Here is a 16,341-nt window from a genome sequence, read left to right on the forward strand (position 1 = left end):
AGGGCTGGCATGCCCCTCTTTTGCCAGGCGTCGCAAGCTTCCGGGTGGCCGGGGACTCCTCGTCAGAGAAGGACGAAGAGCCCGGTGTGACCTAGAAGCTTGCTCTTAGGCCAAAGACGTGCCAATCTTCTAAGGAAGCTGAGTGTGGCCCTCGCAGCCTGCTAGGACTTACTGGGCCAAAGTTGGGGGCAAAGGGAGGGTCTCTAGAGTGGCTAGGAGGTTTTCCTCACCCGGTAACCAGTCCTGCGAGGTAGGACTGTGTGTAAGAAAACGCTCTCCCATGGGGAGAAGATTGGGTGGCATTTCCCGGCACCAGCGTTTTCCGCTTAACTTTTTCCACGCCTTCCAGCGGTGGCCGTGTGCATCCCATAATTCTCCTGCTTCCCTTTATTTTGCCGGAAAAGGATCTCTCTCTCTCTCTCAGGCCTGCCTTGCAGATCTGCACCCCACATTTAAAGCAGATTCGGTGCCCATTTAAAGCACCCCACACACAAAGAATCGTGGGAAGTGTAGTTCAAGGGCGCTGGAGATTGAGGCTCGGTGGCGGAGCAAACTGCAGTTCCCGGAATTCTTTGGTGGGGGGTGGTCAGGTGCTTAAAATGCACAGGGCAAGGGCCTTTGTTTTGGGATCTTTCCACAATGCCTTTCCTCAGCAGCAAACGGCACTCTGCACATGCCCCTTTTCCTTTCGCCCGGCTGAGCCTGCTTTGGGCTGAAGAGAGCAGAGTCCCTGTGACCTATTCAGGCGTAGATTTATTTGGGTAGGTGAGCATCTCTTGCTCCCAAACCCCTTGCAAGCCTCTTGCTGAAAGGGCACTTGCTACGTGTTAAACCCCAATACGCAGAGCTAAAGGTAAAGGTAAAGGGACCCCTGACCGTTAGGTCCAGTCATGGCCGACTCTGGGGTTGCGGCGCTCATCTCGCTTTATTGGCCGAGGGAGCCAGCGTACAGCTTCCGGGTCATGTGGCCAGCAGGACTAAGCCACTTCTGGTGAACCAGAGCAGTGCACGGAAACGCCGTTTACCTTCCCACCGGAGCGGTACCTATTTATCTACTTGCACTGGCGTGCTTTTGAAATGCTAGGTTGGCAGGAGCAGGGATCGAGCAACGGGAGCTCACCCGTCATTGCAGGGATTCGAACTGCCAACCTTCTGATCGGCAAGTCCTAGGCTCTGTGGTTTAACCAGAGTTAGGTTTAAGCAGAGTTAGGCCTGTTGAAATTAAAGGACTTAAACCAACCATGCCCGTCAATTTAAACCCGTGAGTAGGATTTAGATATATGACTTGGGTATTTTGGATCTTTAAAAAATCTACCTCCCTCTGAAAAACAGGTCAAAAGGGAGGGGGGGAAGGAACATTATTTTTTAAAAGAAATCTGCATCAAAGATGTACCGTTTTTGCTTATGAAACTCTTAAGCTGACATACAGCCCCCCCCCCAAATGCACCTATTGTTCCTGGGGCTTTAAAATTTCCTTTTTCCCCACCAGGGGGTGCCCTTGTTTTGCTGGCTCAATCCTGAGCCGCTCCAGATCAGGTCCCTGTTCCCTTTTGGCTGACAATAAGACAACAGAGCGGAATAAGGTCCTTGCCCGAAGAAGCACGTTCAGGACCCAAAGGGGCTTTGCTCAGAACGGACAGGGTCGGGCCACCCTTCCGCAGCTTCCCAGAAAAAAGGAGGAGGAGGAGGCGTTGGGAATAAAAACCCCAAGATCTCGCCATCACTGTACGTCACGACCTCAAAGGACCCCAGATTTTAAACCTGTGGGTGTCAGATTATAGATGACACGGCTTCGTAGGGGTTCCTCATCATCTTGTGCTTGCGTTATCCTCTCCCACCAAAACCCACCCTACCCAGAGAATAATATTCCCCCTGCTGGTAAAATTGTTCCGCTTGTCTCTAGATCACTCCAACTCAGTTTTCTTAAGATGTGTGCATGCGTACGAAAGCTCACGCCAATAACAAACTTAGTTGGTGGCACTGTGGGTTAAACCACAGAGCCTAGGACTTGCCGATCAGAAGGTCAGCGGTTCGAATCCCCACGACCGAGTGAGCTCCCGTTGCTCGTGCCAACCTAGGAGTTCGAAAGCACATCAAAGTGCAAGTGGATCAATAGGTACCGCTCTGGCGGGAAGGTAACCGGCGTTTCCGTGCGCTGCTCTGGTTCGCCAGAAGCGGCTTCATCCTGCTGGCCACATGACCCGGAAGCTGTACGCCGGCTCCCTCGGCCAATAAAGCAAGATGAGCACCGCAATCCCAGAGTCGGCCACGACTGGACCTAATGGTCAGGGGTCCCTTTACCTTTACCTTTAAGGTGTTACTGGAAGGAATTTTTGTTCTGTTTTGTTTCAGTTTTCTTACGCTATCCTGGGTGTCTGCAGAGCTGGAGGGGGGGGCTGCCATTTTATCTAAGACCCCCAGGGCCCATCTGCCCTCTGCGTTTAAAGTGGTTATCGCAACATTTTAAACAGTCCCCGCAAATACCTTATTTTTTGCTCTATAAGACGCACCAGACCACAATGCGCACCTAGTTTTTGGAGGAGGAAAACAAGAAAAAAAATTGTCTGAATCTCAGAAGCCAGAACAGCAAAAGGGATCGCTGCGCAGCGAAAGCAGCAATCCCTCCTGCTGTTCTGGCTTCTGGGATAGCTGCGCAGCCTGCATTCGCTCCATAAGACGCACACACATTTCCCCTTACTTTTTAGGAGGGAAAAAGTGAGTCTTATAGAGCAAAAAATACGGAAATTATGGGAGCTGTAGTTTGCTTAAGGCAAGCTTCCTCAACCTCAGCCCTCCAGATGTTTTTGGCCTACAACTCCCATGATCCCTAGCTAGCAGGACCAGTGGTCAGGGATGATGGGAATTGTAGTCTCAAAACATCTGGAGGGCCGAGGTTGAGGAAGCCTGGCTTAGGGTGCTGAGAGTTTGGAGACACACATACACACACAATTCCCCTCCCAATTCCCACAGTGGTTTAACGACCAGCCCCTTTTCCCTGGGAATTCTGGGAGGGAGAATACGCCCCTCCCCCCAAAAAACAACAACCCAATAACCTATCAGTGCCCTTAACAAACTGCATCTCCCAAAATTCTTGACTATTTAAAGTGGTATCGTATGGTGTAAATACAGCCATGGTCCCCTCCTGCAAAGGATTCTGGGAAGTGTAGTTTGTTAAGGATGCTGGGAGCTGTTGGGAGACACCCCTTCCAGAGCTGCCGTTCTCAGCATTGATTGACAGTTCATCCCATTTCCCAGGGAATTCTGGGAACCGTGACACTCTGAGAGGACCGGAGGTTCTCCTAAGGCAGTGGTTCTCAACCTGTGGGTCCCCAGATGTTGTTGGACTACAATTCCCATCATCCCTGAGCTCTGGCCTTGCTAGCTAGGGGTGATGGGAGTTGTAGTCCAACAATATCTGGGGACCCACGGGTTGAGAAAGGCTGGCTTAAGCTCAGCTTACACCACGCTTCCTCAACCAGATGTTTTGGCCTACAACTCCCATGATCCCTTGCTAGCAGGACCAGTGGTCAGGGATGGTGGGAATTGTAGTCTCGAAACATCTGGAGGGCCGAGGTTGAGGAAGCCTGGCTTATGCAAGTAGATAAATAGGTACTGCTCCGGCGGGAAGGTAAACGGCGTTTCCGTGCGCTGCTCTGATTCGCCAGAAGCGGCTTAGTTCTGCTGGCCACATGACCCGGAAGTTGTACGCCGGCTCCCTCGGCCAATAATGCGAGATGAGCACAGCAACCCCAGAGTCGGCCACGACTGGACCTAACGGTCAGGGGTCCCTTTACCTTAAACTGAGGATATGGTTGCCACAATGGACTGTCAAGGCGCCATTCCACCCCCATGGACATTATTATTATTATTATTATTATTATTATTATTATTCATTTGATGTATGTTTCAAGGGGGGGGGTGTCTCAAAGCCATTTAGAGCACATGAAAATATCAAAACAATCCAGAATACAACAAATTCAAGGAAAATATTTCAGATTCTTCTCTAAAGGACATTTTTGCTTTCCCGCTATTTATTTACCTACATAATTTATAGAGCTGCCCCATAGCAGACGGGCTCTAGGAAGCCGGTGGGGTGTAGTAGCGGTTAGAGCAGGGGCCAGCAAACCTTTTCAGCAGGGGGCCAGTCCACTGTCCCTCAGACCTTGTGGGGGGCCGGACTATATTTTGGAAAAAGAAAAGAACGAATTCCTATGCCCCACAAATAACCCAGAGGTGCATTTTAAATAAATGGACACATTCTACTCATGAAAAAACATGCTGATTCCTGGACTGTCCGCGGGCCGGATTGAGAATGCGATGGGGCCGGATCCGACCCCCGGGACTTAGTTTGTGTATTCATGGGTTAGAGGGTCAGACTAGTACCTGGGAGATCAGAGTTCGAATTTCCCACTCTGCTAGGAAGCTCACTGGGTGAACTTAGAGTCTTAGGAATTTCTAACGCTGTGTCACTGTAAGCAATATTGAGCTAGAATCGATGGACCTGTGGTCTGATTTGGTATAAGGTCCCTGTGCCCCTATTTGCGAAGGGTCGTAGAAGAACTGATGCTTTTGAATTCTGGTGCTGGAGGAGACACTTGAGAGTCCCATGGACTGCAAGAAGATCAAACCTCTCCATTCTGAAGGAAATCAGCCCTGAGTGCTCCCTGGAAGGACAGATCCTGAAGCTGAGGTTCCAAGATTTTGGCCACCACATGAGAAGAGAAGACTCCCTGGAAAAGACCCTGATGTTGGGAAAGATGGAGGGCACAAGGAGAAGGGGACAACGGAGGACGAGATGGTGGGACAGTGTTCTTGAAGCTACCAACATGAGTTTGACCAAGCTGCAGGAGGCAGTGGAAGACAGGAGGGCCTGGTGTGCTCTGGTCCAGGGGGTCACAAAGAGGCGGACATAACTAAACAACAACAAAAAGAGTTTTGATTTACTTAAAGCACCTCTTTCTGCCCCTGAACAGGAAGGTTTTCTTGGAAGTATTTATTGATGCAGAGCAGCCTGGTTTCGCCAAGGAGAAGTGCAAGCTTGCGGGTATTAACAGAGCACTGGCGACGAAGAGCCCTGTGAAACCGCCAAGCTTGCCTGTTCTCTACACCAATTAGTCCTAGCAAAGGAACCCCTGTGTTGATCTCCTTTGGGGATCTCAGCTCAGCAACCACACAGCTACTAGATCGCTTTGATGGCTTTATCAACACACTGGTGATAAGGTAAAGGTAAAGGGACCCCTGACCATTAGGTCCAGTTGTGGCCGACTCTGGAGTTGCGGCGCTCATCTTGCTTTATTGGCCAAGGGAGCCGGCGTACAGCTTCCGGGTCATGCGGCCAGCAGGACTAAGCCGCTTCTGGCGAACCAGAGCAGCACACGGAAACGCCGTTTACCTTCCCACCGGAGTGGTACCTATTTATCTACTTGCGCTTTGACGTGCTTTCGAACTGCTAGGTTGGCAGGAGCAGGGACGGAGCAACGGGAGCTCACCCCGTCATTGCGGGGATTCGAACCACCGACCTTCTGATCGGCAAGCCCTAGGCTCTGTGGTTTAACCCACAGCGCCACCCGCGTCCCAATTTGGTCCAATTAGCGATGTACAAACAGTATTGTTAATAACAGTAACAAACAAACTGATAATAACAGTAATATCTATTGGACTGGTCGTATGCAAGAAAAGCTATCCTAAACCCTTAAAAACTTGATACAATTTACTATTGTAAATTGTATGTTATTATCATGACTTATTGTTATTATTAATTTATCATCATCACTTATTAAATTTATATACCACTCTTCCCTGATGCTCTTTGTGCGTCTCAGGGCTCCAAACCTTCTCTTTAAAAAAAAGAAAAACCCACTATTTTCCTTTTTTTAAAAAAAACTTTAATTAGGACAAAAAAGACCAACCCTCCAGTCTCCTTGCAATTAACATCCTCCCCATTTGGGCTTCTATATAATCTATCTATTCATAAGGGATTTGATTTCGATTGTATCTTACCAGCCCTGTGGTTTTTCCTACTTTCTTCAGTTTAAGCTTGAATTTTGCTATAAAAAGCACGACTAAACAACAACAACATAATCTATCTATAAATCCATATATATGTATGTGTGTGTGTGTATATATATATATAGTTATATACATATATATCTAAATACATATATATTTATGAATGTGTATATATCTCTATATATGTTTATGTATATATATATATTTCTATTTTTATATCTATATCTATCTATATATATATATATATAAATACACACACATACAGTACAATCGATCTCACACACACGTCTCATTCTATAATACTGTAACGTTCTTTGTTGTAGGAAGAATATATTATGAATGGCCCTTTAAAAAAAAAATAAGACCGGGGCGGGGGAGGAAATACGGGGGCCGGCTCTTACCCCTCCCCCTCTCAAAAAGAAAAAAAGGCGTGTGGGCGGAGAGGGGGGGTTAAAAAAAACTCCATCTTGGCCCCTCCCCCTCTGGCTCGATGGCGCTGGTCTGCGCGGAGCATCCGGTCTCCCTTTCCACGTGGGGGGAGAGCCGCCCGCCGGCGGCCATTGGCCCGCCGCGGTGGCGTCTGGGCGTTCGGAGGGCTGGGATTGGCTGGGGGGGAGAGAGCAGGAGAAAAGAATGAATGGGGAGGGGAGAGAGGCTCCGCCCCCGTTTGGAACGTTGATACATTATAACTTTCGCTCGGCGCCGCCCCCCTCCCTTCCTCTCTTTCTCATTCTGGCTCTTCCCCTCTTTCATCTCCTCCTCCTTTCTTCTGCGCTGGTTAGTTTCACGCCAGACCTCGGGAGCAGCAGCAGCAGCCCTGGCGGCGGCGGCGGCGGCGCCGGCTGCTTCGCTGCTCCGTCTGTGTGGCCGCAGGTTCAAGCCTCAGGTGGGGAGGAAATAATTTAAATATATATATATTTAAAAACCTTTCAAACTACATTTCAGCCAGGAGACAGGTTTGGTTTGTGTGTGTGTGTTTTTTTTACAAAGTCGCCTCTCCATTGTCTTTTAAGTGGGAGGGGGGGAGCGTGAGTTTTGGAGGAGGACAAAGGACGTCGGCTCCCTACGCGATCTTTGCACGCGAGCGGCGGCGAGGTGGGGTGGGGGGATAGAGAGAGAGCGAGAGCGGAGAGGAGGACGTCTGGAAAGCTTGCATTCGGATTGACTCCGGCGTCCGTGTGAACGCTCCAAGCGGAGTCGCTCCGGTTTCTCGCGGGAAGGCGCTCCTTTTGTCTGATCCGTGTCTTTTCCACCTTAAAAAAAACTAGGTAATCGAATGGACCACCAACCCACCCCCAGGAGCTGTAGCCGGGGGCCCCCAGCCTGCGACGCCGTTCAGAGCGAGCCGTCCATGAATGTGCTCGTTCACACGACCACCGGGGCCCGGTATGAGCTGTCTGTGCCCGTGGAAGAGACGGTGGAAGGTCTGAAGCGGCGGTTGTCCCAGCGGCTGAAGGTCCCGCGGGAGAGGCTGGCGCTGCTGCACAAAGAAAGGTAATTACACGTGTACGCGCGCGTGTATTATATTGCTAATTCCCCCCCCTTCCTTTTCCTTTCTTCCTCCCCACTCCATCCCGAATACCCGTGTAGAGGAGTTAGGCTTAAATCGGGGGCTCGCAAGAAGTTCGGGTTGCAGCCTGCGAAGTTTTACTCGGGAGTAGACCCGCTGACCTTAACGGAGCGTCTCCGTGCCAGAGGGTGGTTGTGAACCCTGCTCGGGAGGAGACCCGTGGGAAAGGGATGTGCCCGAGTTCGCTGTGTTCGGGTGGGGGGGGGGTTGTACGAGCTCTACACGGGAGTAAACCTATTGGAAGGAATGGGCTTGAGGAAGCTGCGCGCCCTTTTAATTGCACAGGGTCAGAGCTTGGGATCCAGCGCCTCGCTTTTCGACCTGCATCCCGGACCCCGAGGCGCTGTTCTACTCGGGAGTAGGCCTCCGCAGCTGAATCCAGGAGGGCTTAATCCTAGTGCAAACAGGGCCTGGTGGGAGAGATGGTCGACTCGCGAGTAAGCTCAGCCGGGCAGCTTCGCCGTGCAACTTTTTAAGAAGGGCAGGAAAGTGTAGCGGATCGCGCTCAGAGTAGACCCGTTGAAATGAGTGGAAGTGAGTTGCAGACTTGGCTCCGTTCCTTGCAATGGCTGGATTTCGGGCCAAAATAAAAATAAAAACCATATCTGTTTGCTTTTGTGGGGTGGGTGTGTTTGCACCCGTGTTCACACGTATGACGCACTCGCGACCCTCCCCCTTTTTATATATCCCTGCTATAAACCTGTCTTTTGATACGGGTTGGTGCATATTTGCCTAAAATCGCCTAAAATGTATATATATTGTCATTTGCCTCGGGTTCCAGACTGGGATGTGTAAAAGGGGTGTGTTTATAAAAGAGATGCCTTCAGCTTAGATCTGGTGTGTCCCCAAAATACTTATTGTCCCCGAATAGCCCCCATTTCCATTTCTCCCCCTGTTTATGAACGGGAAGGGGGGGCCTTGAAAAAAACCACACTCTGAAATTACCCACTTAAAATTTGAGACATTTGGTGAGAATATTTATGTGGGTCCTTGCATGGGATGGCTGGTGTTTTTTCCGGGGGGGGGGCATATTATTCATACCTATTCCCCCCCCCCAAAAAATCTGTCCTGGCCTCTTTTTTGGGTTCCCACAAAAGGGTTTGTTTGGGGCATAGCTGGAAATTTTCAATGGGGCCCCCAAATCTACCTGCCCCCCCCCCAATTCTGGCCCTGCCCTCTCCCTCCTGTCCTTTGTTCGGAAGGTTGATTCTTTCAATTGCGGGACGCGCCCCCCCCCCCCCGCCCAGCATACTCCGTCTCTGTGCAAACCGTACCTGCTTAAAAATAAATAAATCAATATATGAGCATCCTTACGTTGCAGGGAATCCGAAACATTGTATTCTCATTTTATTTTATTTTTTGTAATTATGCAGAGGATTTGTGGAAATCTAATTGCAACAGTAGCGTCTATGGGCCAGGCTGGGGGGGGGCGTCCCTCCTCCTCCTCCTCCTCTCTCTCCCTTTGTTTAACAAAATCTCAGCTTTGTTAGGGTAGAGACAGATCACTTCCTAAGATGTAAGGAAACGTTGGCCTTTATGTGAGGAGCCCTTGAGGGGGAAGGCAATCTCCCCCCCCCCCTCAGATTTGTATCTCTTCCCTCCCACCCCCTGTGTGATCTGCTTTTTATTTTTTTTAATGCATAAATCCCAAAAAATGCATTTTTATGGTCTGCCTTCTTCTCACAACTAGGTAAAAACGGGGGACAGTTCAGACTTAAAAATCAGGTGCCCCCCACTCAAAGGGAATAGCAATGTCATTTTATTCTATATTTCCCCCTTTAGGTACTGGGCCTTGCATTATAATGTGTGTGTGGGGGGGCCTTTTGACAACCATAAATTTATCGCTTGCTGTTTCTCCCCTTGGAAAAATATGGCCATTTCTCTCTTCAGATACAATGGGGGTTTTTTTTTGCAATGAATGAATGGATACAATAATCTACCCAGATCTGTCGCTGAAATCGAGTGGGTTTGTGCAAAGAGATAGTTGCTTGACGGATGACTGCGGAATACCAGCTGCCCTGTGTCTGGGGGGGGGGAGAGAGAGTGACTTATTTTATTGTGTTTACATAAAAGGAGCGGAAAGGGGGGGGAGGCTAAAGAAAGACACACCCCATTGCCAAAAAAAGCAAATTCTGAAAAGATGAGAGGTTCTGTGCTCTGAAAGCAATTTAATTACCATTTGTATTTTTTTTAAAAAGTAACAATACTTTACCCCCCCCTCTTTCTCTCCCCCCTGCTCACCCCCCCCCCCAAAAAAATATACTTTTAGTCGACTTAATTCGGGCAAACTTCAAGATCTGGGCGTTGGAGACGGCAGCAAGTTGACTCTGGTGCCAACGGTGGAAACTGGCTTAATGGTAAATAAGTTTCATTTCTTATCTCCCTCAGGAGGAGCCCACCGGGTGCTTAGAACTATAACTCCCATCCGCTGCAACTGGGTGTGTGTGAATGGCCAATGATTATGGGAGGTGTAGCCAGAAGGCATTGAGTATGGCGATGGGTGCCTTTGTCATCCTCTAAGGCAGGCAAACTCGGCCCTCCAGATGTTTTGGGACTACAACTCCCATCATCCCTGACCGCTGGTCCTGTGAGCTAGGGATGATGGGAGTTGTAGTCCCAAAACATCTGGAGGGCCGAGTTTGCCTAGGCCTGCTCTAAGGAACCACAGCTGAAAGAATCCCTGGCAGACGGCTACCCGAACTCTGCAGAAACTAGTAAAATTCTGCATGCTTTTTAGGTCTGGCCCTGCACACCTATGCCATGCGGCCCCCGGAAGATTGGCTCTGGGCCCATTAGTCCCCCCAGCTAGAAAAGGTTCCCTAACCTTTAATTTAATTTTTGGAGCCGCTCTGCAAGCGAACAGGTCACTCAAGGGTGGGGTGGGGGGTTAAGTTAGCCTCCCGATGGGGTCTTTTCCTTCTTGCTTGCCTAGAGGCGATTTGGAATGCTCTGTAGGCGACTAATAATAATTATTATTATTATTTATACCCCGCCCATCTGGCTGGGCTTCCCCAGCCACTCTGGACGGCTTCCAAAAAAAATAAAATTAAAATGTTGTAATACATCAAACATTAAAAGCCTCCCTAAACAGGGCTGCCTTCAGATGTCTTCTAAAAGTCTGGTAGTTGTTGTTCTTTTTGACATCTGGTGGGAGGGAGGGCGCCACCACCGAGAAGGCCCTCTGCCTAGTTCCCTGTAACCTCACTTCTCGCAGAGAGGGAACCACCAGAAGGCCCTCGGAGCTGGACCTCAGTGTCCGGGCAGAACGATGGGGGTGGAGACGCTCCTTCAGATATCCTGGTCTAGGCAAAGTGTCGATTTTTGGAAAAAGGGATTTATCTTGTTTTCCTTGTTTCTCCCCCCCAAAAACCCACCTTCTGCAGTCGCAAGCATCCAGACCAGAGCAGTCCGTAATGCAAGCGTTGGAAAGTTTAACAGAAACTCAGGTAAGGACACCTTCGGCTCCGGACGTGTGTGTGTGTGTCTGTGAAAATTTCTCCCAAAATCTTATTTTGTTCCATTGCCTGAAATCGCCCTGCGAGGACTACAGAGCTTGGTCAGTGGCAGGCTGTCTCAGCCCTGGTGACCTCCAGATCTGGAAATGCCTGGTTTTCCTAAAATTAGGATCCCCCTGTATTTAAAAGAAGGATTTCAAAAGAAAAATGAGCTCCGCTTCTGCATTCTGTATTGACTTGGGATCTTTAGTACGGTTAATTTTGTAGCTGAGTTGTACATCTTCTCCTTTTCTTTTCCCCAATCTGTTGTCTAGGACATCTTTGGCCCCGTGTGTATTTTATTTATACATTCAACGTATCTTTAATACATCTTTAATTGTCGCCATTTCTCTTACTTCCCTCCCCTCTGTGAGGGTCTTAATTTATTCCTTGTTAAGTTGCATCTCCTTAATAACCTTTAATGTACATATTTTATGTACAGTGTGCTATTTTTATCTGTTAGCCGGCTTTGGCCGGGGAGGGAGGGATAAAAATAAAAAAATATTATTATTAAAGCGGTATCTTGACACTTTAAAGCAGCCACTCCCCCAGAGAATCCTGGGAGTTATAGTTTCAGGGTGCTGAGAGTTCCCAAGGTGGTTAAACAGCCCATCCCTCTTTGTAGAGGAATTTTGGGAATTGCAGTTCTCTGGTGGGAACAGGACGCCACCTAACAACTCTCAGCACCCTGAAACTACAGTTCCCAGAATCCTTTGTGCACCGCGACTGCTTTAAATGTTGAGGGATGGGACTTGAGAAGGGGGAGTGACTGCTTTGTATGATCTCGTTTTTTTGCGAGGCTTAAAGGCCATAGAGTTGAAGGAGGAAGGAGGAAAGAGTGCCGCTCTTTCCCACTTCCTCTTTCGTCTCTATGGGCTTTTCGAGGCTCTGGATGAATTGCACCAAATCTGAATTTTCGTTTTATTTTCGCCTGCTCTGGTGGAGGGACGGCAGAAGGGGCTAGAGGGAGGTGTTGCCGTGGGGCTTGCTCTAAAAATGCAGATGCGTCTGTGGGGGCCTGATAAGTTGGCAACCGCTGCCTTTAGAGAGAACCTAGAAGCCTAGTCGTTTGATGGATTTAACTGAATCCTGTAAGGGAAACTTGTGACTATTAAAGGTGTGGATTTGTCTCCCACATCACGATGGGCTTTCAGAGCTGGGGGGTTCAGGACCCTTGGAAAGCCAGGGTTGTCATTAATAATAATAATAATAATAATAATAATAATAATAATAATATTTGAGGAGTCTTCAAGGAAGGCTGCTTAACACTGATTTGGGTTGGTAATCCTTCAAAGCTAGAAGAAAAAGGCAGCGGGATGAGGGTCTCTCAGCTATAGGTCTACTCTGAGTAGGGCTAACATTGCACATGGCTCATGGCAGTCTAAATTACCTAAATGAGTCCTGGTCTGTTGGTCTTCCTTGGCGAATGAATCTAAAATGCTCTCAAAAGAAAATTGTGGCTGGCCAGGAATTGGGCCAAGGGGGTGGATGAGAAATATCTCCCTTTTATAGCCCCAACCCACCCCTCTTGCAAGCAAAGAAGTTCCCAGCTGCCCCTGTTTCATATCTCTGGCTCTGTCCCTCACTATTAGTCATGCCAGCCACAGAAATGAACAAACAGAACCGGCCACAATTTAAAACACATCACAAAAGGAAAAAGCATTGGGGAGGGAAGAGGAAAGCGAGCGGGCACCGATTCCTAAAATGGCTGTGGTCCCATTGAACTTAATGGACAAGGTGAACTGGAGGGGGGCGTCCATTAATTCCGGGGGTAGGGGCAGCCCACTCTGAGTCCAACATAGCTGGATGAAAACCGATTGTCTTTATAATTCTCATGTGATCAAAACGTGCATTTTGATAATGTGATTTAAAATCAAGGTGTGAGCCTCTTTCCAGTCCGTCCATCCCCCCGCAGCCCCAATAAGTAAAAAGAAGCAGGATCAGGCCAGCATTCTCACAATAGCAAACCGGCGTACAGCTTCCAGGTCATGTGGCCAGCAGGACTAAGCCGCTTCTGGCGAACCAGAGCAGCGCATGAAAACACCGTTTACCTTTCTGCCGGAGTGGTACCTATTTCTCTACTTGCACTTTGACATGCTTTCGAACTGCTAGGTTGGCAGGAGCAGGGACCGAGCAACGGGAGCTCACCCCGTCATGGGGATTCGAACCGCCGACCTTCTGATCGGCAAGACTTAGGCTCTGTGGTTTAACCCACAGCGCCACCTGCGTCCCTTAAAAAAACTAGGCCCACGTTTATTGTTTTAAAAAATGAATGTATACTAGGGCCATGTTGTGGGACAGCCACTTAATTATTATTATTTTGTCTCCTGCCCAAGTGCAGAGAGGCTTTTGGTTGGCGGGGGGGGGGCGATATTTGGGGTGCAGAGTAGCAGCAAGGGGGGGTTGAAAGAGTCCAATTTCTCCTTCCTCTCCCCCTCCACCCCACAGCCTGATCATTATATGGAGAAGAGAGGGGCGGGGAATTTTGATTTATTTGCTGCGCTCTCTCTTTCCCAGCCCCCATGGGAGTAGGAGCCCCGGGAAGAGGCAAGGGTGGAATTTGAGGGGGGGTGGGTTGGCCTATTGATGTCAAGGGGGGGTTCACGCCAAGAATGCATGCATTTTTTGTGGGGGGGGGAGCTGAGCCGAGTGGCAGCCGGCCATCTGTTTCTGGTGGGTCTGGCTTTGATTATTCTGGCTGCTGCTAAACCCACATTCCTTCCTCTTTGCGGAGACTTTTCTCTTGGTAGCAAAAAAATGTCTGGGGGGGGGTTGGGGGGGCGGAGGGTGGCCGGGTTTAAAGACTTGCCCTTGGCTTCCTCTGAAGTTTTGATGCTAGCCTGGCATTTATTTCAAAGTTCTTGTCCATTGAAGGGAATGGGTCTTAGTTGTGTCACGACGGCTGTGCTGAATCAGGCCCAGTGGTTTTGGCGCAGAATCCTGCCCAGCCACATGCTTTCCCTTTAATTTTGAGCCTGTGCTACTTGCAATCTTGTATGCATTTAGTGCACGTTATTTATTTTATTTTTTTTGCATGCCGGCTCTGGCTGGGTTTCCCCAGCTACTCTGGGCGGCTCCCAACAGAATATTAAAAACACGACAAAACGTTAAAAACTGCCTTAAACTGCCTTCAGATGTCTCCTAAAAGTCAGATAGTGGTTTATGTCCTTGACATCTGACAGGAGGGCGTTCCACGGGACAGGCGCCACCACCGAGAAGGCCCTGTGTCTGGTTCCCTGTAACCTCGCTTCTCGCAGGGAGGGAACCGTCCTATGGTCCCAGCATTAAAGCACAACTTTTTAAAACAACTTTGCAAGCGTGAAAATTACCATTTCGTGCATCTCTCTTCGTAAATATTCATTCTCTGTTTAGTAAATCAACATTATTCATCGCCATCTTCGTACTGTGAAATGTTGCGTTGTTTTTAATGTTGTGAACCGCTGGTGAGATCTATGGGGCCGTAAAGAAATTTAATAAGTAATAAAGCTCCCTAGAATCTGTCACATGTCCCCTGTATATGTGTGTATGTGCATGTATATACCGTATTTTCCAGCATATAAGACGACTGGGCGTATAAGACGACCCCCCAACTTTCCCAGTTAAAATAAAGTTTGGGATATACTCGCCGTATAAGACTACCCCTCTTCCAACGCACACCAAATAATAATAATAAAAAACCAGTTTCCAGTCCAGCTCAGAAATCCGCTCCACTTCTGGGGCCAATTTTCAAGCGTATTTCTGCTTCATCTAGAGAGCTTGGGGTCCTCTGATTTAATTTGCGGCCGTTTTATCCTTTGGTGGGGAGTTGCTGCCGGAGCTGCTGCTGCTGTAGCCGGCGTATAAGACGACCTCCGACTTTTGAGAAGATTTTCCTGGGTTAAAATGTACGCCAGAATATACAGTATATCTAAATATCTCTATCTATATGGCAAGCTCTGCCCCTGAAGGCTTGCCATCTTTATGAATATTATTTAAAAACACACACACACACGAGAGGAAAGAGAGTTGGGGAGGGAAGAGGAAACCAAGCAAGCTCAAGGCACCAAACTGCTTCTGTGTTCTTCCTAGGACAGGGAAATGGCAGGGGGGGGGGGTTGAGCCTCTCCACTCCCCCTAGCAAGCCTCTTCTTTGCCTAGCTTTTCCACAGAAGGGAACGCCCAGTTACTGTCCGGGTATTTACTTGGGGTGGGGAACAGAGAGACAAAACCAGGAAGCCCCACCTCTCAGTCATGCTGCGACTGTTCTGCTCGCCTCAAACGGCTGCCCGTCTTCTTTCTGCTAAGAGCAGAAAAATCTGCTTCCTCGAATTTTTGGGCTGGGTCTCACGAAAGATCTGACGCCCTTTCCTGAGATCTGGGTGGCTGAAATCTCTCGTTTCCGTTCGTTGAGAGACGGGTGGGTGCGTTTTATTTAATCACTGTTGCTGCGTTCTCCAAAGCTGCGCTCCCCCATAACAACTCTGCGAGGTAGATTAGGCTGGAGGGGGTGCAATTGCGAGGGGTGGGGTTTGAACCCCTGTCTGCCACGGGTTCCCCGCCCTCGATGAATCCCCTGCGAGGTCAGCCGGGCCGAGATAGCCAACGCCTACCCTGAGGTCACCCATTCAGCTCCATGGCCATGTGGGGACCATAGCTGTCAAGCGTCCCTTATTTGGCGGGACAGTCCCTTATCCCAGCGCCATGTCCCGCTGCTGTCCCTTATTGATGATGTCCCTTAAATAAGCTACTGAAGGTAATGGGGCCCTTTCTATGTCCAGCTGTCCTTTGTCAACAACAAATTGTTGCTGTTTTTTGTGTTAAATATGTGCTATATGGTAATTAATGGACCTAATAGGTATCTCAAGCCATTAGCATGCAACAAAATATGTATTTCGCCAAAGTAATTGTTGATACCTTATTTTGGCTGCTGATCCCTTATTTTCGAGGCTGCTGGTCCCTTATTTTCAAATCTGTAAGTTGACAGCCATGGTGGGGATTCGAACACAGAACCTAGTAGTAGTATTATTACCCTGCTGAGAATCTCCGCTTTTACAAGCCTGTGTGGATTTGCTCGGCCGAAATTATGACCTCACCTGGGTTGCGTTTTGGTTTTCGGGACGGGCGCCGTTTTTGGCGATGTTGTTGGACTACAACTCCCATCATCCCTGAGACCTGGCCTTGCTAGCTAGCTAGGGGCGATGGGAGTTGTAGTTCAACAACATCTGGGGACCCACAGGTTCAACAACACACAGGTTGAGAAAGGCTGGTTTGGGCTGAGCAACGCTTTGC

The 16,341-nt window shown here is 48.9% G+C and overlaps 1 protein-coding gene across 2 annotated transcripts in view; it reads left to right on the forward strand.

The window, feature by feature from the left end:
• MIDN (midnolin) overlaps window positions 1-16,341 on the forward strand; it is a 46,670-nt gene that overhangs the window by 3,942 nt on the left and 26,387 nt on the right. Inside the window, exons 1-4 of one of the 2 annotated variants that reach the window (XM_083421644.1) lie at window positions 6,628-6,895; window positions 7,278-7,503; window positions 9,849-9,936; window positions 10,963-11,025. In XM_083421644.1, coding sequence (XP_083277770.1) covers window positions 6,643-6,895; window positions 7,278-7,503; window positions 9,849-9,936; window positions 10,963-11,025 — 630 coding nt within the window. In that variant the 5' untranslated portion in view covers window positions 6,628-6,642. Of the gene's footprint in view, window positions 1-6,627; window positions 6,896-7,277; window positions 7,504-9,848; window positions 9,937-10,962; window positions 11,026-16,341 lie in introns of those variants that run through there. The other variant, XM_083421645.1, reaches the window with a different exon arrangement.

This window comes from Podarcis tiliguerta (assembly GCF_965153285.1).
Source record: "Podarcis tiliguerta genome assembly, chromosome: 18".
Lineage (NCBI taxonomy): Eukaryota > Metazoa > Chordata > Lepidosauria > Squamata > Lacertidae > Podarcis > Podarcis tiliguerta.